This window comes from Gigantopelta aegis, chromosome 4 (genome assembly GCF_016097555.1).
Source record: "Gigantopelta aegis isolate Gae_Host chromosome 4, Gae_host_genome, whole genome shotgun sequence".
NCBI classification, from domain to species: Eukaryota; Metazoa; Mollusca; class Gastropoda; order Neomphalida; family Peltospiridae; genus Gigantopelta; species Gigantopelta aegis.
The window spans coordinates 42345833-42370740 of NC_054702.1; the positions used below are offsets into that span (position 1 = coordinate 42345833).

The 24908-nt window shown below is 35.4% G+C and overlaps 2 protein-coding genes across 2 annotated transcripts in view; one reads left to right on the forward strand and one right to left on the reverse strand.

The window, feature by feature from the left end:
* LOC121370568 (centrosomal protein of 128 kDa-like) overlaps positions 1–24908 on the reverse strand; it is a 94623-nt gene that overhangs the window by 59210 nt on the left and 10505 nt on the right. The window contains exons 6-20 of the mRNA XM_041495877.1: positions 23876–23989; positions 23343–23501; positions 22051–22168; positions 19317–19474; positions 18004–18269; positions 17088–17262; positions 13321–13440; positions 9573–9704; positions 8395–8469; positions 7277–7363; positions 6887–6946; positions 3794–3880; positions 3458–3555; positions 2880–2946; positions 80–108 (exon numbers count right to left, since the gene is read on the reverse strand). Of these exons, the coding sequence (XP_041351811.1) occupies positions 80–108; positions 2880–2946; positions 3458–3555; positions 3794–3880; positions 6887–6946; positions 7277–7363; positions 8395–8469; positions 9573–9704; positions 13321–13440; positions 17088–17262; positions 18004–18269; positions 19317–19474; positions 22051–22168; positions 23343–23501; positions 23876–23989 (1745 nt within the window). The remainder of the gene's footprint in view (positions 1–79; positions 109–2879; positions 2947–3457; positions 3556–3793; positions 3881–6886; positions 6947–7276; positions 7364–8394; positions 8470–9572; positions 9705–13320; positions 13441–17087; positions 17263–18003; positions 18270–19316; positions 19475–22050; positions 22169–23342; positions 23502–23875; positions 23990–24908) is intronic.
* Positions 14145–15876, forward strand: LOC121370569. Its single transcript, XM_041495878.1, has 2 exons — positions 14145–14766; positions 15733–15876. Exons 1-2 carry the CDS (start codon positions 14408–14410, stop codon positions 15782–15784), a joined length of 411 nt encoding a protein of 136 aa, XP_041351812.1. The 5' UTR covers positions 14145–14407; the 3' UTR covers positions 15785–15876.

A 24908-nucleotide genomic window follows, 5' to 3' on the forward strand; every position in this document is an offset into this window, starting at 1 on the left:
TGGACAGGTAGGGGACTAATAAACACATTAGTAGAGAGAAATTTGAATATGCTGAAAATTAGAGCTACATGTTTATTACCTAACAATGTCATCTTCTGCTAGGTAAGTCTGAAAGATCAAAATTGAAATTTAAAACATATTGAAGCACATGATAAAATCATCAAAATGTTACTTCTAGAATTTAATATATTATGCTACCTAAAAAAACCACCATGAGACATAGTCTAAATACTTGTATATTTATTGGCTCTTTACTCAAAATGTACGTCAAAATGTTGAATAATAGCTGATAAATGGATAAACTAATAAAATCAGGCAATTCATAAAAAAACCCATTTCACTTTTGGAAATTATAAAATGAGAAAATAATGCAAAATAGGTCACATAATATTTCCACAAAAACAGTTTAGTATGTTATCTATTGATGGTAGAATTTTAACTTTAATACTAGTTTACCGTTAAAATGTTATATGATACAAAATTTATACCAAAAATACACCCTTGAGTTCATCATCTACTGCATGTACTAAATACAATGCTCTAGAGGCCAATTTCTTCTACCACAGCAAATTTTCCCCCTTTTTAGAATAAAATGCATGTCCTTACTTTTTCCTAAAATAATTCTTAGATTTCTCTTTTAAGTACCCTATGGAAAGCTGTGGACTGCTCACAATGGGATTGTCTCTCCTTGAAAGTCAATAGTGGTCATGCAAGTGTTCAATGTTCTGCAGTGTTTCTGCCAGAAAGAAATTTTTGGGTATGGCGCTATGGAACTGCATACAACCACAGTCAACAGGGGGTGTGGGGGGCCTCCCCCAGAAAGAAAATTGATTCAGTTTAGGGTTAGGGTTAAGAAAATCATACATTAATGATAAGAGTAATTAATTTTGTTAAAAAGTTAACTTTAAAAAAAAAAAAAACATCTGCAAATTTTACCCTCTGGCAAATGTTCTGGATGCATATTCTCCTGCCATAACCCATTTTACCCTACAATGTGCCCTGAAACGCTGATTTAAACTATGTGATGCTTGATATTTTAATGAAAAGAACTGTCATAGTTACATGTATTCAACTTTAAATTATTTAATATAATATACAATATTTCAGTGCCCTGAAGATATTAGTTGATTTAAACTATGTATACAGGTAGTTAGTTTCTGGATATGTTTTAATGAAAAGAACTGTCATAGTAGAATAGAAGATGTATGTACCAAAATGTTTTGCAAGGTTTGGTGAACAAAGAAAACCATAATAATGTTGTACATTACACCAATGCATGATAATTTCTCATTGAGAATTTGTGACTTTTTATTTCTCCAATTATGAGTGGCTGCTGTGGTAACAAAATGTTATTATGTGTTGTGCACATTTGTTAAATACATGTAACTGTGTGAAAATTAAATTCTAATTTTTTAATAATTATACAACCCCTGCAATTAAGAAAATGTCCATGGCAAAAAACCACGCCATTGAAAAAATAAAATGAATATAGTCGAAGACAAAAAATTTCCGTGGAGAATTAAAAATTCCACGGCAATCTCTACAGCACTGCCGATTGCCATGAGCAATTGCAGGGGTTATATAACATTTACTTTTTGATTTTTCTATTTTTTACAAACTGTTTGTATCCTGTCTTTCATGTTCTTTGTATATAAACACTAGATAGTGTCTTAGGAAGAAAATGTTGGAATTCCAAGGTACCATAATTATATAGAACAAGCAATAATATACAGCCTATTATTAGTATTAATATGAGGATAAAATCAAATTAAAGCTTTTGCTTACAGCTTTTCATGTTGATTTTTAAAGTTTTTTATTCCCCCTACAAATGTATGTTTAGTGTTGGAATTGAAAGAAAATATTAAATGAATGGTTGTAGAAATATCACTCTGGCATGCGGTTAAAAGCAGAAACACACATGTTGTAAAATAATCCTCTAGCTTAACTGTTTTTAAGAAACAAAATCACAAAAAGATATCACACAAAGTTCATTAAATTATATTTACATAATTAAATGACAGCTTCAATCCATCTAGAAAGCCTGGAGATTTCTGCAAACCAAGAAACGTCCTAATTCAAGTGTTAATAAATGCATTACTGTTTAAAAACAGACTCGAGTTTTACTTCTGAATTAATCATTTTAATTTGCATGTGCAAAACAATAGTAAAAACATAAGTTGTGCAAACGTAAACCTAAAAAATACAAATAACTGCTCTAAAATGTTTGGTTTTAAAGGGAAGGTAATTATTAATTTGAGGTTATTCCTAACTAACTCTAACTGAAATTTAAACATTGCGAACATTGCTAAGGTGCATATTCACACACACAAAATGTCACAATATTAATCCAGTTTACAGTAGATTGTAGGTAAATTAATGTCACAGATGGGTCACAGATCACCAGTGGCCAAATAAGTGTTAGCGAAAGGCTGCACACGAAAGCAAATTGAAAGAAGTTGTTTTGTAGGATTGTAGTGTTGGACTTTTACAAATTTATTTCACTTACCATCGGGCTTGCCCAAAGTATTTATTTGGTGGCCCAAGTATAAAAAGCACTGGAATCCCTGCTGTACGGCTATGGTTAATAAGCAGAGATGCAAACTTAGGATGGTATTTGGAACTAAAGGTGTTTCAGCAATTTATATAAGATGAAAAACCCACTGATAACAAAAACTAAAGTTAAGTGGAAATCCTACGTTAATGTTATAATTCAAGTCCCAATACTGAAATAAGAAAAAAAAAGAATACTAGAAATATTAACAGCTTTTGCTTTTGTAAGCTGGTTAGAAATAAATTTGACAGAACATCTGTCAAGACCCTTAAGCCAACAAATTCTCAGGAAAAAGAATAATACATAAAATTATTAAAATAAAACAAACCTGATTTTCAAATTCCTGTCTCATCATTTCCAATTTTTTGACAAGCTTGATGTTGTCTTCTTCATATCTAAAAATAAAATTACATAGTTTTGAAGATTTCTATAAATATATATATACCAATAAAATATTTTTGCACTAAATATGCTTTTTATAAAATGTTATTTTAGTTGGTATGGGTTTAAAACTTAATATGTGTGGGGGTTTTGGCTTACAATTTTGAATCTGTCGCTATTCTTACAAACATTTACCTATGGGCCTACAATTTTCACTAAATGTGGCAAATATCCATATATAATAATCAGTGTGAAAGATTAAAACTACAGACCCAATACTTTTTAGACAATTTCATATTCAGTATTGTCATCTGGTTTTATATATATATATACATGTATATTACACTTAAAAATAAAATATTTTAATATGTCCATGTGCTGATAGTTATTTTTCTACATGAAGCAGATGCAGATGAAAAAAAAACACAGATAAATTATATCACAGTTAATGGATATTGCAAATTATAAAAATATTGGTTCAATGATCTATTACTTGAAAGACTTGAATGAAAGATTAAAATGTACTTTTTAATGAGGGCTTGTAACCGTTCAACTTCACTCTTCAATTTTTCTTCATTTCTTCTTGCTATTTTTGACACAGATTTTTCTTCTTGTATTTCGATCTGCAGAAAGAGAATTCAAACCAAATGAACTACATGTAAAGCTCTGTATTCAACATGTTTGTCTAATAACAGATACTGAACTAATCATGAACAACAGTTTTATGAAATTTAACAAATATTGAAAAGTATATTTTACATTCTTTGATTAGTAACTGCTATAATTGTTAGTTTTTGTAACTTGCCGAAATAAACTAAACTAAAACATCACAGATGTCTTAATAATGCTGCCAAGCTTTACCATCAAGGCTTGAAGAGATGCTTCGTTTTCAACATGACCTCGCTTGAATCGTCTTGATAAATCATGCTTCATGTGAGCCTCTCTCACCTGTAACATTATAATATGAATCAATTAAAATCAAACAAGCTAATATCACTGAATTTGAACTAATTACAATGAACTGGGCTAATATCACTGAATGTGAGATAATTACAATGAAGTGGGCTATTACAAGCAAACTGCATCATACGACCACTTTTTACAAGTAATTGGACTTAAATTGTTATCTTTACATTCTGCCGTATCATCTAATTTAGTAACCATGACCTGTATTATGTTGTCATTTGTCTTAAGAAGCTACTTTTCAATACACTATTTGACTGTTGCTTAAGGTTTGATCATAAACATAAAAATCATAATAAGTAACCAACAAGAAAAAATTATACAAATAAAACTGTAATAAAAACATATTAATTTATTTTATATTTCATATTAATTTATTTTATATTTTATTTTATATTTCATAATCAGTAAAAAAAAAAGTTAATTTAAAAGTTTTGTTTTGTAGAATGACACCACTAGAGCACATTGATTAATTAATCATTGACTACTGGATGTTAAACATTTGGTAATTCTTCAGAGGAATCCCACTCCCACTACATTTTTCTATTAGCAAGAGATCATTTATATTCACATTTCCTCAGACAGGACAGAATATATCACAAAAAACAAGCAGCACAGTTGTGGGGCATTGGTTGGGACAGAAAAGAGAGCCAATCAGACAATGGGTCCACCGAAAGGATTCAATCCTCTGATCAAAGCATCTCAGGTAAGCACACTACCAACTGAGTCAGATCCCATGTCTGGTTAATTTAACTATTACTGACATGTGCTAATGTCAATATACAAGGCAAAAAAAAAAAAAAAAATGTTTTCAAAAACATTTCCAAAAGTCATATCTATACACCTTAATAGACCTCTTTCACATTCCACTGCGCATGTCCGTGTCACGTAGCAACTAGTGGACGCTAACCGTGAATTCACGTAAGATCTCGCCAAAAAATAGCACTGTGTACAAATTGGCGCGGATAGACAATGGGAGGCCACCCAATAGGAATGTGAGTATCTCCATGATTAATTATTCTATCAGTAGGGAACCCGAAAATTCTGTTGACATCCAACAAAGACTTATTGGAGACCTTTGTAAATTATTGCTTATCACAAAATAAAAAATATTTTGTTGTTAACATCCGAGAAACCATCGGTTCGGATCCGTACACAATAAATATTGAATATGGGCTGAAATAATATTAATGTGTGCGTGCGTGTATGAATGCAGATATTTATTGTATTTAACATGGTTTAAATATTTATAAAGCATTATACAGATAAATATATTCAGGATTCTTGTCAGGATTTCATTTCACCAAGTTATTTAAAATTTTGTTCGGTATTTGGAATAAAATTAAATGATACATATGAAATTTGAGCTACAGTATCATAAAACATTAGAATCAGGCCCGTAGAAATGATATCTGAAGTTAGGGGGCGCACAATCTGTAGTGGAAGGGCAATCTAGTTGGTGGGGGGCAAAAGCCATATTTTAAACCAGGTTTATAAAAGTGGGGTTACAGTCGCCACCCCCCTTCAGCTGCTTCTCGGTTGCTACCGACCTGAGAATGGTCAGAAATGTAATTGTATTGCATATACAGCTATTTATATTCGAAGCAAGATTATTTAGCCTCAGAAACATGTAAGTTTTATTTATAAACGATTACATTATTATGAACTCATGAGGGTTTATTAGATGCAGTCATAAGGTACTTTGTATGAATGTTGGAAGACTCGGATAACAGACAACCAACAAAAGTAAACAGGCCAAGTCAGAATTTAAGTCGAAATAATTAAAATGGTGAATGAAAAAGAACAAATAGGGCCTAATAAATAAATACTATTTTTAAAACTTCATAAATACCAGATATTTCATATCAAGTTGTATATGACTAATACAAATGAGGGTGAAGTGTAAATAAAGAAAAAGTCCCAAAATAATTATAATAAATTGAATAATAAATAAAACAATACATGTAAATAAAAAAACTAATTTTAACCTTCATAAATACCAGATATTTCAAATGAAGTTGTATGTGACTAATATAAGTGATAAGTAAATAAAAGAAAGAAAGAAAGAAATATAATAAAATAAATAAATAAAATAAGATAAATAAAATAGTAAATAACATAAATAAATAAGTAAATAAATAAATAAATAAATAAATAATAATTTGTGAATAGACATGCAACGTTGATTAGTAGTTGTACAACTGTCTTTTTTAATGAAATGATAAGGGGAAAATAGAGCTGTGATAAAGGTCTATGTGAGGTAGGGGTTTTGTTGTTTTTTCAGTGGGAAGGGGAGGCATATTTTATTAAATTTTAAATACTGATACATATGGAGAATTAAACATCACTGAAACTATAATTCTAATTGTTAAAAAGTAGCAAACACATTCCACTTATGTTAATTTTATTCTATGAATCTTTTAATTTCCGTTGTTAAAACCCATGACAGGCAGCTCCAGAGACTTCACCCAAGTTAATGTTTCACTGCTTTTGGTCTTAAACCATTCCAATGGAAACTTTAGTAAAACATTTTTCACAGCCATTTTACCATCCGATACGAAATATGTATTTAAGTCGCTAGAGATTCACAGCTCCTACGAAGCTACTCACAACACTCATGACAACTGTTGATCATGCCCCCTGAGTTGTATATGGCCTGTATAGAGTCTAATTCGGCAAGGGACATTACTCTTCACGCACTTGTCCATTGAATGGATTTATTAATGGTTATACTACCAAAATACATGTGCAAATGTTATGTTCTACGTGTAGCTCACATAGATTTATTAATTATAATACCGTATGAGATAAACAGATGTGTATAAATAGATACCTCATGTGGTGCTTAGTGTAACAACTTATATTTATTTCATATTACGGCAGTTGGTCATAAATAAAAACCTATCAGTTGATTACAGTAAAACTGTATAAAATGGGAGGTGAATCTGCAGCTTTAATGGCATAAAGACATGTCTTGTCAAATCAACAAACCTTGGCTTCATTCAGCTCTATCTTCATACTTTCCAGTAATTTTTGGTGATTATTCCGCTCCTGTAACAAAATGTGGCCTAGTAGTTAATACATTGTACATTTACAGTGCCAAATAAGCATAATAATTATAATTAAGATTTAGGTTCCACATTTTTCTGCACACAATTTCTGTCGTTTGATTGGATGTCTGAGAAAAATAAAGTTAATTTAAACTAAACAGACCACATTGTATTTGTTAGCCCTTGGATTGAGCCACAACACAACACAAAGCAATTGTTTTTAATGAAATGTGAGATTACTGAAATTACTAAATTAAAAAAAAAACTTTAAGATAAATATTTAACAAACAAACAATTCTATACAAAAAAACAAACAAGTTGAGTTACACACCTCAAGAAGCTGTCTTTTATAAATATCGCTCTCTTCTTTAGCAGCTTTCTCTCTGTGTTGAAGTTCTAGCACCATTTGACGGAAATCCTTCAAGAGAACATTGCATATATTTTTAATTCAGATATGAAAACCCCAATTTAATTTTGTCTTCCATTCCACAAGTGCAAGGTGGGGAAATGAAAAAGCCTGTATGAGATTGATCAAAACGACATTCCATCACATGTTGACAGTTGGTTTCTTGAACTTGAGAATACAAATATCTATTTACCTGGTAGGCAATGAAGTTTTCTGAAGTGAACTTATTCCAAGACAAGGGGCCCGTTTTTTTAGTTTTTTAAATAATAATAAATGAACAAGGAAAAACTACATAAATGTTCAGTTGAATCAGTACCACATCTTTTATTAATTAAATCATAATTTTTTTGTATTATATTTTATTTTTAAAAACATTTTTATTCCTAGTATCAGAAATATACATAAACTTAACTGATTTACATCCTGTGTTAAAATTAATTACCACTGATGTTTAGTTTATGTCCAAAATTTAATGCTCAGAAGACTTACAAAAACAGCACTGGCATTAATCACTCCCTGAAAGCTCGTTCCATGAGGAATGTGCTAATTCAGAGCAATGATAATATAATTAGTAATGTTCCAAAGAGGACGAGACCAACTGAAACCCTGTACGTCTGTCCGACAACAGAATCATAAATGCGAGTATGTATATTTGAGTATATAAAACTATATTCAGTTATAAATTATTGTTTTTAAATGTCATTAGATATAATATTTTCATCCTCATTTTAAATGCATCATTTTTGCTTAATATGAGGTAAAACACATTTCAGTGTGCATTTTGTTCTGATAAATAAAACTAAATCTGAAAGTATTTTCTTTGTGAAACATAATGACACTAATTGATCTCATGTGTCTTGGATCCTGTATTATATGCATGGTAAGACATTACTTCTGGTAAAACATAGAAAACATAGCATTTCAACAGTTAACCTAGCCGCCGTAATTGCTCACAATTCTAAACATGCTTTAAAGTTTTGTTGAGGTAGTTATGCAGTTTTATGAGGAGAAAAATGTTTTGATTCAACATGGCAAGAACTTACGTGTATTTTGCCATTAGCCTCGGCACACTGTCCTGCAAGATCTGCTTTTATTGTGCTCAGTTCTTTCAACTCCATCTACACAAACAAAATAATACAAATTGTAATCATAATTTGAAGTGTCCTTTATAAGATTTGTCAGATGTACAAATGTCATTATAATGGTAAATACCTAACAATAACGACCTTTTTTTAAAAGAACACATGTTTGTGACATCATAATTTATGCAAATTTACTCCACATTAACAATAATAAGTACAAATATTTAGAGGAGGATTAGACCTTTCATTCAACACCAGGATTGTGTTTCTAGCCCCCTTACAGCTGGTACCACAGGCATTTTTCTAACCGACCATTTGTGCTAACTCCTAAACTAGGACTCATTTCAGATTAGACTCTGGTATTAAATAAAAAAGATTGCAATCATTTAGCATTGAAACAAAGGTCTAACTCACAACCATGTGCGAATATCAATCACTTTACCCAACTTTACTGTACAGAATGGCATTGAGCAGACACAACGTTATTCATCAAAAGATCATGCATAACAACACCCAGTATCAAACTGAAAGTTGAATACATCTGCTACTTGTACTGTAAAGAAGAATAACTCTCTAGTGGAAATGAAACAGGCATCGGTGCCACAGGTCAGGTCAGGTCATACGGTTTTACGTGCACATTCAGAACAAGCTGTTGTAGTGCACGCCTGTCGTGGGCACAAGAGCCGGCCTTGGCCGGCTTCTCCGTCCATGACAGGAAAGGTGGGGGAAGGGGAGAGGAGGGACCGCCTGCACTGGCAGGTGCAAGGGAGCACCAGCAGCCCGATCAAGTTGGTAGCAGGCGGGTGGGGGTGGTGGTGGTGCTATGGAATTTGAATGGAGCAGTTAAATGCCAAAGAGAAAAGGGTGCGCAATTTTGATTGAGGGAATTTGGCACAATTTTGAACAGTCGGTCGAAAGGTAAATGGCCTTGCTAATATAGGTTTTGATATTAATAAATCGAGAGTAGCTCGTTAATTTTAGACCTCTACGATGCTGTGGTATCTCCCTAGGTTGCCCATAGGGCCCTTATAAAGGGCCTGACCGCTTCTTGTCGTGGCATCACCAAGTAGTGCCACATGCAATTCCTTGCAGTTAGCTAGCAGTTAGTATTCTAAGGAAATAAATCATAATACATGTACCTGCAGCTGATTGGCTTGATCCTGAGCCAGTAAATGGGCTGCCTCTACTGCTGAAAGTCTGTCCTCCAGCTGGTGTTTATCAGATGAGACATCAGCCAACCTCTCCCGCAGAGAATGCAGCTCATTTTCCATCTGCACAAAGTGGTATTAAAAGAAATATGAGAATATTATTGAAGTGACCCCAATACTTTAATTTGAAGATGCATTTATTTCAATTTGAAGATTCTAGTGAATACTGTTCGGTGTCACTACTGTATTGAGTTTCCATCATGTGTATGAACCAATCCAATAGCTGTCCACAGCACCTCAGTGTATCACTAGTTGTCAATTTATTGTTACACACACTCAACATTTAAAGCTAAAGCAGAGTTCGACAAATCCGCTAGCCCAACGCCCGTGGCTAGTGGTTTTTAAGTTCGGGCTAGTGAGAAACGAGATCGAGCGATAAGGAGGGAGGTGGAAACCACTAGCCCTGCGGGCGGGCTAGTGGTTTCCACCTCCCTCCTTATCGCTCGATCGTGTTTGTTTTTTTGTTTTGTTTTTTTCTCTCGGCTGAAAAATCGTTTAATAAATTTGATTGTGATGTTTGTCATCGAATAATATCAACAACGCAATCAGTATATAATAATAATCCACTTGAACTAGGTCTGCAAACTGCAGTAACATGCTATCTCTACATCACCACAGTTACAGCATGCAATGTTTATTTTCCCTTTCAAGTTTCTGGCACAGGAATTAAGTCTAATGACATGCGTGTTTTGATTGGTTGGACACGTCACGTGGTAGTTAATCTCGCACATGTTTTAGGCCAAGAACTTGGAAATCACCAATCGTGACTACAGGTTAATCTCAATCAAGTAAACCCCAGTCATGCTTTGAATTTCAGTTTGTTTTATTTACCTATTGTTTTCTAATTTAACACTTCGCTGACATGTGGTTATCGGCAATCAGGAAAACAATTTACTTTAATGGTAACCGCACATGCAATAGCTGTTTGGCCTATTACGTGTAGCGGTCTGGATAATGCGTCACACTCACAGCTGCCAATACAATATGATACCTTTTTTTGTTCATTAATTAACAACGGATTAGATGTCGCCGTTATATTCTTTTGATAATCAGTCTGACACGGGATAATGCCCTGTATTTGAGCAATTGGCATCACCGTTCCTGGCGACATAAATAGTAGGGCCCTAAATGTATAACCCACTACCGAATACACTGAACCATCTGTTACCGTGTGTCACACTGTCGTACCCTCATTTAAATTTAATTATTTTGATAGTGGTTTTAGATATCAACCATGAGTTTGCTCAATTATTTTGTCCCCGGGGGAGAGCAAAAGCGAAAACGGAACAATGACAATGGATCACACTTGACAAAAAACCAAACGTACAACACGACAAAAAACTGAAAGTTACAACATGATTTAAGTGTTTGTTTTATTTTACTGTTATACTTGAAAATGTGTTATGTTACAAAAATTATATAAAAATCCAACTATAATTGATCAGGAATTTGGGCTAGTGCTTTATCTTGGTGGGCTAGTATATGGTACTCTAGCTGACCCACTAGCCCTGTGGCTAGTGACTTTTAAAAATATTTGTCATAATCTGGCTAAAGCTATTAATATACACACCCTGTCAGCTAGAGTACCATACATATATACACACCCTGTCAGCTAGAGTACCATATACACACCCTGTCAGCTAGAGTACCATATACACACCCTGTCAGCTAGAGTACAATATACACACCCTGTCAGCTAGAGTACAATATACACACCCTGTCAGCTAGAGTACCATATACACACCCTGTCAGCTAGAGTACCATATACACACCCTGTCAGTCAGAGTACAATATACACACCCTGTCAGCTAGAGTACCATATACACACCCTGTCAGCTAGAGTACCATATACACACCCTGTCAGCTAGAGTACAATATACACACCCTGTCAGCTAGAGTACAATATACACACCCTGTCAGCTAGAGTACCATATACACACCCTGTCAGCTAGAGTACCATATACACACCCTGTCAGCTAGAGGACCATACATATATACACACCCTGTCAGCCAGAGGACCATATACACACCCTGTCAGCTAGAGTACCATACATATATACACACCCTGTCAGCTAGAGTACCATATACACACCCTGTCAGCTAGAGTACCATATACACACCCTGTCAGCTAGAGTACAATATACACACCCTGTCAGCTAGAGTACCATATACACACCCTGTCAGCTAGAGTACCATATACACACCCTGTCAGCTAGAGGACCATACATATATACACACCCTGTCAGCCAGAGGACCATATACACACCCTGTCAGCTAGAGTACCATACATATATACACACCCTGTCAGCTAGAGTACCATATACACACCCTGTCAGCTAGAGTACCATATACACACCCTGTCAGCTAGAGTACAATATACACACCCTGTCAGCTAGAGTACCATATACACACCCTGTCAGCTAGAGTACCATATACACACCCTGTCAGCTAGAGTACCATACATATATACACACCCTGTCAGCTAGAGTACCATATACACACCCTGTCAGCTAGAGTACCATATACACACCCTGTCAGCTAGAGTACCATATACACACCCTGTCAGCTAGAGTACAATATACACACCCTGTCAGCTAGAGTACAATATACACACCCTGTCAGCTAGAGTACAATATACACACCCTGTCAGCTAGAGTACAATATACACACCCTGTCAGCTAGAGCACAATATACACACCCTGTCAGCTAGAGTGCAATATACACACCCTGACAGCTAGAGTGCAATATACACACCCTGACAGCTAGAGCATAATATACACACCCCTGTCAGCCAGAGCGCAATATACACACCCCTGTCAGCCAGAGCGCAATATACACACCCTGTCAGCTAGAGCGCAATATACACACCCTGTCAGCCAGAGTGCAATATACACACCCTGTCAGCTAGAGCGCAATATACACACCCTGTCAGCTAGAGCGCAATATACACACCCTGTCAGCTAGAGCGCAATATACACACCCTGTCAGCCAGAGTGCAATATACACACCCTGTCAGCTAGAGTGCAATATACACACCCTGTCAGCCAGAGTGCAATATACACACCCTGTCAGCTAGAGTGCAATATACACACCCTGTCAGCTAGAGCGCAATATACACACCCTGTCAGCTAGAGCACAATATACATACCCTGTCAGCTAGAGTACAATATACACACCTGTCAGCTAGAGTACAATATACACACCCTGTCAGCCACAGTACAATATACACACCGTGTCAGCCACAGTACAATATACACACCCTGTCAGCCAGAGTACAATATACACACCCTGTCAGCTAGAGCACAATATACACACCCTGTCAGCCACAGTACAATATACACACCCTGTCAGCCACAGTACAATATACACACCCTGTCAGCCACAGTACAATATACACACCCTGTCAGCCACAGTACAATATACACACCCTGTCAGCCACAGTACAATATACACACCCTGTCAGCTAGAGCACAATATACACACCCTGTCAGCCACAGTACAATATACACACCGTGTCAGCCACAGTACAATATACACACCCTGTCAGCCAGAGTACAATATACACACCCTGTCAGCTAGAGCACAATATACACACCCTGTCAGCCACAGTACAATATACACACCCTGTCAGCCACAGTACAATATACACACCGTGTCAGCCACAGTACAATATACACACCCTGTCAGCTAGAGTGCGAACATCTCTCAGCTCCTTCTCGAGATCCATGCGGACAGACTTCAGCTCGTTCACCTCAACATCCTTCAGTCGCAGCTCTTCATCCTGGGCAGCACGTACCGCCTGCAAATTAATGTCAGCAAATATAGTCAAACACACATGCACTTTAAAACTTCAATTTTTTTTTTTTTACACACATTAATCAACTCTGTAAGACCCACAGTGGCAAATGTGAAATATGCAAAGTGCCCCTGGTACCTGCAAAGTATCAAATATGTTGTGAAACGAACTCCTATACAATTTACTGCTGAAGCCCAATGTTGCACAGTGTCAGTTATTGGATTATCTTTGCATGAACAGTTACACTAATATCACTGGTAAATAGTCCTCGTCTTACACTGCTCGAAAAGAACTCAATACGTAAGAAAATACAGACAGGAATGGAATATTTACTAATGACACCTCAACACATGTTTAAACTAAGGAATATTTCTTAATGACACCTCAACATGTTTAAAATAATACTGACAGAAGTAGAGCTAGTGGATAGTCAATCATGGCTTGTGAATTAAAAAACACCTAAATTCTGAAAATTCGAAAAGACCTGGATTTTAGTTCAAGAAAATAAATGACAATCAATAATTCAGTAATATGTATTATGTGTTTGTGCTTAGTCTAATAATTTTATACTTCCTTTTCAAATTATTGTTTTGACATTATGCAATATATCTTAAAATATATCCTTCTATGAGTGTACATGACACCCACATGTACTCCAGAATGCATCTAAAATTTAACAGTTGTCTTCATTATATAACACTTAAAGGAAAGGTGTAGGCTGGCTCTAATGCCAAATTAAACAAATATGGAGCCTAAAATGAAGAATGATGCAATAAAATGTTTAATATGTTAACGGGTTTAGGATTAATTGACAATATTAACACGGTTTCTATTTTACGCGCATGGATAAAATAACTACGCGAAAAGCCGCGTGCATTGGCTGTGACGTAGCACGTGAACAGCCAGCCAGTAAACAATATGTGAAACCATGTGCTTTTTGATAGATTTGTTTACATTAGCGCTTTGATCAATGGCTTACCAACCGTTTATGTTTGAGCCCGAATGTTCCGAACATGATAGTGAGTCGGACTTCGACATAGGATTATCTTCAGGCGATGAATTGGAAGAAAATGTCGAAAATATTGCGCGATTGGGAAACCGAGATTGGTGTTTGTGTGGCAACTGCAGACCAATGGACACGGTAAAAGAAAGTATCTGTTGTTTAGAAGTAGACCAAATCGGCGACAAAATGCAAACCACCAACTTGCAGTGCATTCTAGAACATTATGATTTCCCGATTATATGTTTGTATCCAGAAGTGCTCAGGACAGCCCTCGTAGCCAGAGCCGACATACGACGCGATGACTACACAGAACCAGTACCAAATAGGTATGTAGCTTACTATGGTCCGTACCACAGGGAACGCCCTTTTTCATACTATACAATTTACTACAAGTTATTTATTTCTGAACCGATTGGTTTGTAAATTTGCACACAAAAATAGTTTAAAAAAAATTGTTATTTCTAAAACGCTTTTACCTTCCTTCTTAGGTCAAACCAAACAGCAATTACTGAATTAGCCCCATTTTTGTTTTAAATTCAAATTTTGGTACATTTCCTTGAAAATTATTAAAATGTGGTCGATTTATGTAATCTTTTAGTTAAAGACTAAATATGTGCTTTACATATATTTTTATATACTAATTTATTGTGAAACATCTATATTGACCTTGTAACACCGGAGCCTGGCGATCTCGCCCCGTGTCGATCTCGCCCGGGGCGACTTCGCCAGGACTTATTTTCATCGTTAGGCGAAGTTATCATACATATTAGACTTGCTAGAAGACATATATTACAACATATATTATAGTATATATCTACTGTCATTATCAGCATGTTTTTGTGCCAAAACTACAGGGTTATACCACTTATACTACTAGTTTTGTGTTGGGACACGCTGTGGCGAGATCGCCATATTTACTTCCGTGTTGCAGTCTGTTTAGCGAAGTCGCCAGTACATTATAACTCAACAATATTCAAGTTACAAGCTGTTTTATGTTTACTTCATTAAGTAAATACATGTGCAGTAGTCATGTTTTGATTTTTTTGTTGTAAAATGTAATACATTGGCAGTTTACATTTCTGACGATTTCACTTGCAAGCCGGGGCGAGATCGCCAGGATTTTCCAACGGAGCCTGGCGATCTCGCCCCGTGTCGATTTTGTTTTTTCTTGTTTAAGTTTACAGTTTACAGTTTATTATAATAAATACACGTAAAGTACACATTTATGGTTTGTTTCATCATGTAATGTAACATTTTTTAAGTTTACATTTCTTATTATTTCACTTTTTCAGGCTGTGGCGAGATCGTCAGGATTTTCTCAGTGTAGCATATTTATGTTGGTGAAGTTGTCACACGTTACTACGCAACTATTTGTCATAAGTGCACACTTTGATGTTCAATTTGGTATAATAAATATATGAACAAGACAACATTCATTTATTGTTTTGTTTTTATTGAACAGAACAGAGTGTTTTGTGACAACATAGTTCTTTCGCCGAAGATTATGTACCCATATATACTTTGGTACGTTTTCTCTCTCGCCTGTATCGAGTAATACCCAATGCCTTTGACCCTTCTTGAGTCATTACTACAGTTGACAGCTGCACAAAGGACCATTTTCCATTCATAGAAACGCGATTTCTCGCGAACAAAGATGTAATAACAATTAACTTAATCGATGATAAGAGCTTCCATTATGCGGCCATTACGTGTTTTCCCCACATGGCTGTTTCACCTGTGACGTCACGCATGACTGTTGTAGTGTTACAAAAAGAAGAGTTCCGTTTTTTACTTTCGTACACGGTTGAGCTCGTTTTTAAATATAAATATTTTTTTTTTTAATTTATATATAATTTTCCCTTATACTTTGTAAGGCTATGAATCCATTTTATATGAAGCCCTGTACGCTCCAGTACCCCTTTAAAAGTCATGAAAAGCAGAATTTCTGGCATTATAACTAAGTAATCTGTCAGTGCTTTAATTGATGTTTATTTGATAAGACCCCCAACTCTGGAAGGACCCATTTAATTACTTTATTCGCCGGTCTCGAACTTGAATACTCTCAATTTTACAATACTCAACCCATATATTTTGAAGTTCACAAAAAAATAAAGGTTATGTGCAAGCTTAAAAGATCTGACCTGACTGGTCACTGTTTACATAATTACACCTGCACCGTGTTAAGAGTAACAACTGTTTGGCTGCCAATCACCTCTGTAGTTACAAGAAAATGGTGGCCAATTCACATGGGAACATCTTGTTGACTTGAATAAAATTACATCAGTAGGTATATTCATTTCAGAGATGGGGCACACATTACTGGTGACCATATATTCATTAGTGAACGGTTGCATATGACAGGAAATCGAAAATATTAACTTGTAGATTCTTTTTTCTTTTTTACATATGATCGGTGGTGGCACTGGTTGAATTTTTTTTTTCATTTAATCATGGCTAATGAATTTTGAAAATCACATGGCTAGTGGATTTTTTTTAAATTCTAGAAGTCCTGTAATATTTTGCATAAACGTTTACACTGAGCTATTCATGTATTTTCTGATCTGCTATCTTTTTGTCTCTTACAAATCTTCTAAATTGTTGATTGAGTAATATAATTATGTTTTTATGAAAATTTCACAAAACCAACCAATGCATCACTGAGCTCCTTCCGAAGTGCGTCAAACTGAAAGCCAGTGTGTGTGTTCTGGCTTCGATTCGACTCCATCTCCTTAACGAGCTGTTCATTGCGATGCATCATCTGATTAGAAGCGTGTTTCTGACGATCAACTTCCTTTTCCAGTTGCTTCACCTTCAGCTTCCACCTAGTGTATGAACACAAAATGATATTTACAAAACAATACAGGACCAGGTAGCTAACAGTTTTCTTGAGGAGAGGGAAATATGGCAGGTAACAATCTGTCACCACAATCGTCATAGTAATAGTAATTTAGAATTTTTTTTTCTAATTTTCATTATTATTCATACTTACCTGTGATTGTGACAGAAATCTGTCAAGCTCTACACCCGTAACAGTTTTCAAGGCTTTGTTATAAAATACGACATTTATGTAACCGTTTGTTGTAGACCATAAGGCAATGTTCAAGATTAAAAATGTTGTGCAATATCCCATTTGGATACAAACATTTTAAAATCTGGTATCCCACCTGAGAATTCAGTATCCCACTTTGTTATATGGTTACCTGATATTCAAATACCAAGCAAGCCAATTTTACTTTTAGTAAATAGAAAAAGGCTGTATTGGTTGAAAACTTTTCGTTGTATTTCAGTGAGGAAATATTGTTATGGAATAGCATTAGGTACGAGCTTGAAAATACTGTTACTTAAGTTTGCCTGTAAATGACGACTTTATTGTTTTAACAAAAAATAAAAATTACAAAACAAAATTATATGGTATCCCGGCGGGATACTGTGTTCTTGAAGTCTGGTATCCAAAATTAAAATCTGCTATCCCTGGGATATCGGGATACCATTAATCTCGAACACTGTAAGGGTAATAAAATATTTAAGTACATAACTTTAAAAAAATTTTCAAATTTACTTACTGTCGGACAGTTTCTTGAGCTCTTATTTTATAGTCTTCCTTCTTTTTGTCTGTTTCATATAGAGACAACTGTGTATTTTTCAGTTCATTGGACGTTTTCTCCAAATCTCTGGAAGTGTCTTTGAACTTTTGTAACACGTCCTCCAGCTGTGTAGCCAGTAACATGTTTTGTCTGTCAGAACCCTCACATTTGTCACTAACAGCTTTCAACTCCATTATTAACTTCGCATTTTGTTTCTCTCGATTATCCAAATCTTTTGTCAGATTCTGCAAATATATATTTTAAAACCACCATTGGAGCATTTAACTCAACAAGTTATGAATTCTAATACCAGCATATTTTCCATTGGTTAATTTGCATGTTAAATCAGGCAATTTATGTACATTGTCATGAGGAACCAGAAGTTAAAACGATGACAAGATTCTGAGCACTCATTCTCCTGTCGCATAGCCTCGTGTGTGGTGTTTTCATTAGTGTCTTAATTATGCATCTTCCACTACTGTTTATATTTAATCATTAATACATATAATTTGCTAACCTGAGGTGAAAATGTGCCATGTTAATTTTTACCATTTCATTAGTATCCCTGAACACCCTTCCAGTTTGATTCTCACAATGACAGGCACAATTGCAATTTGACATTCCAAACGTCTAGAACAGTTTTTTGGACAATAATGAAGAAAGGAAATGTTTTATATAATGACACACTCAACACATTTTATTTATGGTTATATTGCGTTGGACATGTGGTTAAGGACAACACTGATATTGAGAGAGGAAAGCGGCTGTCGCCACTTCATGGACTACTTTTTACAGCAGAAATTAACAGCAACCGGAAATCATTGTTTTTGTATATCCAGTATTACAACAAATCATTTTTAAAATTGTACTGAACTTCATGACTAGTCAGTATATCATGTTGATAAAAAAATAAGAAGAAAAGATCATTTTTTAAAGTTAAAGTTTGTTTTGTTTAACGACACCACTAGGGCATATTAATTTATTAATCATCAGCTATTGGATGTCAAACATTTGTTAATTGTTTACTCAGTCTTAGAGAAAGTCTTAGAGAAATCCTGCCACATTTTTCATTAGCAGCAAGGGATCTTTAATATGCACTTTCCCACAGACAGGACAGTACATACAACCCTTGATATACCAGTCCATACTTGTTGGAATGGGAAAATACAATTAAAAAAATCTCTATATATGATCAGACATCATGCTACCTCAATATTATCATCCTACCTCTATATGATAAGACATCCTACCTCTATATTATCATCCTACCGCTATATGATCAGACATCCTACCTCTATGTGATCAGACAGCTGCATCCTCTGTCGTTCACTCTTTTCAACAGCTCTACGAAGATCCTCCAGTTCTGTGACAGCACCTACTGATCGAGCCAACTGACTTCGAAGTTCCTGGATTTCATGTTCAATTCTTTGTCGACTATAATCTTCATCCGCTACAAATAAAATGGGTGCATACGTGTAGCCGATTACGTTGAATAAGGAGCATTCTACAGTAAAAGTATAACATGATAAAAATCCTGTGGTGGTTACAATCAACCATCAGACAGCTGAAGCCTATAAACCAGTCACATTCAATAACAAGCATTTTGAAAGTACTGCTAAAGCAATACACGTCCACTACCTGACCCAACAAGTTTTTGTATCTCCTAAATTCAAGTGCCATTCCTTTGTGAAAAGTGGGTAAATCACCATGAAAGTTAAACTTGATCAATAACAGTACATGATAAAGCTATCTATTTTTTTTTACCTCAATATATTCAGGTATTGCAAAACAAAAGCCCGGAAAACAAATTTTCATATCTCGTAAGTTCAAGGGGCGAGATGTAGCCCAGTGGTAGAGCGCTCGCTCAATGCGTGGTCGGTGTGGGATCGATCCCCATCGGTGGGCCCATTTTGCTATTTCTCGTTCCAGCCAGTGACCCACGACTGGTATATCAAAGGCCGTGGTATGTACTCAGAGTATGACAAATATTTTGAAAAGTCACTAGCCACAGGGCTAGTGGGTTTGTGAAAACCACTGCCCACCAAGATAAAGCACTAGCCCAAATTCCTGATCAATTATAACTGGATTTTTATAAAAAAAAATTGTAACATTACACATTTACGAGTATAACAGTAAAATAAAACAAACACTTAAATCATGTTGTAACTTTCAGTTTTTTGTCGTGTTGTACGTTTGGTTTTTTGTCAAGTGTGATCCATCGTCATTCGCGTTTTCGCGTTTGCCCTCCCCCAGGGCAAAAATAATTGAGCAAACTCATGGTTGATATCTAAACCCACTATCAAAATAATTAAATTTAAATGAGGGTACGACAGTGTGACACACGGTAACAGATGGTTCAGTGTATTCGGTAGTGGGTTATACATTTAGGGCCCTACTATTTATGTCGCCAGGAACGGTGATGCCAATTGCTCAAATACAGGGCATTATCCCGTGTCAGACCGATATCAAAAGAATATAACGGTGACATCTAATCCGTTGTTAATTGATGAACAAAAAAGGTATCATCTTGTATCGGCAGCTGTGACGCATTATCCAGACCGATACACAAATAGGTCAAGCAGAGTCATTGCATGAGCGTTACCATTAAAGTAAATTGTTTTCCTGATTGCCGATAACCACATGTCAGCGAAGTGTAAAATTAGAAAACAACAGGTAAATAAAACAAACACTGAAATTCAAAGCGTGACCGGTATTTACTTGATTGAGATTAACCTGTCGTCGCAATTGGTGATTTCCAAGTTCTTAAGTGCAAGATTTCCAAGTTCATATGTGCGAGATTAACTACCACGTGACGTGTCCAACCAATCAAAACACGCATGTCATTAAACTTATTTCCTGTGCCAGAAACTTGAAAGGGAAAAGTAAACAATGCATGCTGTAACTGTGGCGATGTAGAGATAGCATGTTACTGCAGTTTGCAGACCTAGTTCAAGTGGATTATCATTATATACTGATTGCGTTGTTATTATTTGATGACAAACGTCACAATCAAATTTATTAAACGAAATTTCAGCCGAGAGAAAAACAAAAAACCACAAAAAACACACAATCGAGTGATGAGGAGGGGGGTGGAAACTCTGATGTACTACCCTGTCTGTGGGATGGTGCATATAAAAGATCCCTTGCTGCTGATCGAAAAGAGTAGCTTATGAAGTGGCGACAGCGGGTTTCCTTTCTTAATATCTGTGTGGTCCTTAACCATATGTCTGACGCCATATAACCGTAAATGCAATGTGTTGAGTGCATCATTAAATAAAACATTTCTTTCTTGTTTCCTAAGTTCAAGGGCCATAACTCTGTCAAAAATGGGTAAATTGCCATGGAAGTTAAACTTCGTCTGTAACAGTACGTGTTAAAGCTACATGTATATACAAAATATCACCAAGTGATGCTAATTTACTTGAGGAAGACGGAAATAAAATAACTACGGAACAATTTAATGTCATCCTACATTTGGGGATCATTTTAAATTTTATCTTTATTCTTTTTCTGTAATGCTGAATTATTTTTAAAATGGAATTTGTACTTTGATCAGCTCATCAAAACAAATGGCCGAGATCCACTCTGTTGAATGACAGACCCTATAACTGTAACAATAGCCATAGTTTATTCATTTGAACACTGTCATAGGTTACCGTATTGTAAAAAATAGATTACAGTCTTCTGTTTTCAGGTGACTGGTTCTTAAGTCCAAACCTAAAATATGTTTGGCAATTACAACGTTTTACTATTAAATTACATATCACATACAATGTCTTGCTTTTGTTATCAATTTTACCCAATCCAATGTGTTTCTGGTCAGCTTGATGTTTGTTGTAACTTACAATTCATTTTATGCCAAACAGAAAGGTATGTACCTCTGGAATTAAGGCCAGTAATTTTAAGACATGTATGTATCGTGATACAGCTGTCATAAATGGTTGTATCTTATTGCGAACCTAATGTATCGCTGTATTGTTACACCTCTAATGTAAAACACACATATCAAATTATAGTTCAACATACAAGCTTTTCTTTTTCTTCTTTCTCTCATTTCTTCTTCTAGTGCTACTTCTTGTATGCATATTCTACTTCGATTTCGTTCCTGATCTGCTTTTGTGAGCTGGTTTCGTAAGTCCTCAACCTAAATAATGTAAGTACATCACAAAATATACCACATTATTTCAAAATACTACCAAGTTCATAATATGTATATCACACATATTCACAAACTAACTGAGATTTACAACTTTCTTATCCGAAAACTACTCTAATTTAAACATTTATATACAAAACAGCAACTAACAGTTCACAACCTAACAAAGGTTCTGTGAAATGTATCATCATAGAACCCCTATGAAGCACACAATCACAGAAACTGCCAAGTGCATGACCACAGAAACCCTGTGAAACACAGGATCACAGAAACTGCCAAGTGCATGACCACAGAAACCCTGTGAAACACAGGATCACAGAAACTGCCAAGTGCATGACCACAGAAACCCTGTGAAACACAGGATCACAGAAACTGCCAAGTGCATGACCACAGAAACCCTATGAAACACAGGATCACAGAAACTGCCAAGTGCATGACCACAGAAACCCTATGAAGTGCAAAATCACAAAAACCTTGTGAAGTGCACAATTACAAAAAAATCTGTGAAGTGCAAGATCACAGAAACCATGTGAAGTGAAAGATCACAGAAACCTATGAAGTGCATGATCACAGAAACACTGTGAAGTGCATGATCACAGAAACCCTGTGATGTGCAAAATTACAGAAACGCTGAGAAACACGAGATCACAGAAACCGTGTACGTGCATGACCACAAAAACTAGAGAACAGCAGGGTGGCACATACTTTGTGAAATGCTGAAACATATAAACTCTGAGAAGATCATGATCACAAACAAGTGCAAGCTCAAAGAAACCATGTGAAGTGCAAAATCACAGAAATACAGTAAAGTTCAATGATAGTGGCAGCACTATAAAGTTACGTTTTATTTTACGACAGCACTAGAGCACAATGGTTTATTAATCATCGGCTTTTGGATGTCAAAAATTTGGCAAGTTTTAAAGAGGAAAACCACTAGTTTTTTCCATTAGTAGCAAGGCATCTTTTATATGAATCATCCCACAGACAGGATAGCACATACCATGGCCTTTGATATACCAGTCGTGGTGTACTGGCTGGAATGAGAAATAGTCCAATGGGCCCACCGACGGGGATCAATCTCAAACCGACCGCGCGCCAAGAAAGCGATTTACCACTGTGCTACGCCCCGCCCCGGCAGCACTATGAAGTGAACAAGACTGACCTGCTGCTGTAAGACTGATCTGCTTCCCTCACTCTGATCAAGCCTTCGTTTCACGTTCTCAAGGTCGGATTCAAATCGATGCTTTACTGTTTCAGTCTGGAGGTAGTGAGTTCGTAACAAATCTTCATGGATGGACGGCTGCTGCTGCTGCTGAATAGCCTGAAATAAACCAAAGCAAGCCAATCACATAACTTGGTACGAGTCATATTTATCTTAATTTATTCCTTCTTATCAAACACAAAAACAACATAAAACAACGTTCTGCAGTGTCCAGACATAAAAATGTTTTTAAATTTAGTAAAACATTATGGGATCAATGAATGTGGGGTTAAGAGGGTATGACCAGATATCAACCTCAAAGGGGACCTTAAATTTATGCACTTATTTTTTGACATTTGCAAGTTTCACAACTTTTTACTAAATCTTGAGGTGGTTTTGGCTTCTCTAAATCTGACAGGGAAGGAATGTAAAAAAAAGTCGGTGCAGACAATTTTACTGAAAAATAAATAATTATAAAACCATTGTGAACTCACAGCTTTAAGATCCGATGACAAGGTTTGCAGATCGTCATGTTTGTCTCGAAAAATATGATCAGTTCGAATTTCATTCTGGATAGCGGCAAGGCGTCGCTCCACTCTGTCACCAATCTACAGGTAGAAACAACACAAGAATAGCACAAATCTGATGGAAGCTTGTTACAGAAAAGATCAGGTGGAAGAGGGGTTTGGTAAAGTCACAACACCCATTCTGATGTAATTAGTTATATGAATTGATTTTAATAACAGTAACTGAAATTTCAGCTTACCTGGAAAAAAAAAAAAAGGTTTTTGAAAGCAAACTTTGTAGACAAAATTCAATATTTAATACATATGTATCTATCTTTAAAAAAAAAATCTTGCAACTTAAACAAGTGTAAATTTAGTTCATACCATAAGAAGTGAGTCAGGTTAAAAAAGGATTCAGAATCCTTAAACTTCATTTAATTTTTTGCAGATTGAAGAGATTTTAAAATAGTTTTTTCACACTTCTTGAAAGCAAAAATAATATGCTGAACCTTAATTGGATATAGGCACGTTAATATTATATCCTATCTTATGGTATCCTGGGGGAAACACTGTCAATTAAAAAACAATAAAAAGCAATAAATTAAACAATAAACTCACTGTATAAATGAGTATAATTACTTACAGTACCATTGTATGAATGAGTATAATTATTTACAGTACCATTGTATGAATGACTGAAATGACTTACAGTACCATTGTATGAATGAGTATAATGACTTACAGTACCATTGTATGAATGAGTATAATGACTTATGGTACCATTGTATGAATGAGTATAATGACTTACAGTACCATTGTATGAATGAGTATAATGACTTATGGTACCATTGTATGAATGAGTATAATTACTTACGGTACCATTGTATGAATGAGTATAATGACTTATGGTACCATTGTATGAATGAGTATAATTACTTACGGTACCATTGTATGAATGAGTATAATGACTTATGGTACCATTGTATGAATGAGTATAATTACTTACGGTACCATTGTATGA

Bases quoted from the DNA above. Each gene is read 5' to 3' on its own strand.
- LOC121370569 (XM_041495878.1), top strand. From the start codon at position 14,408: ATGGCTTACCAACCGTTTATGTTTGAGCCCGAATGTTCCGAACATGAT. The intron at 14,767-15,732 runs GTATGTAGCTTA...TCACTTTTTCAG, and splicing joins ACAGAACCAGTACCAAATAG to GCTGTGGCGAGATCGTCAGG.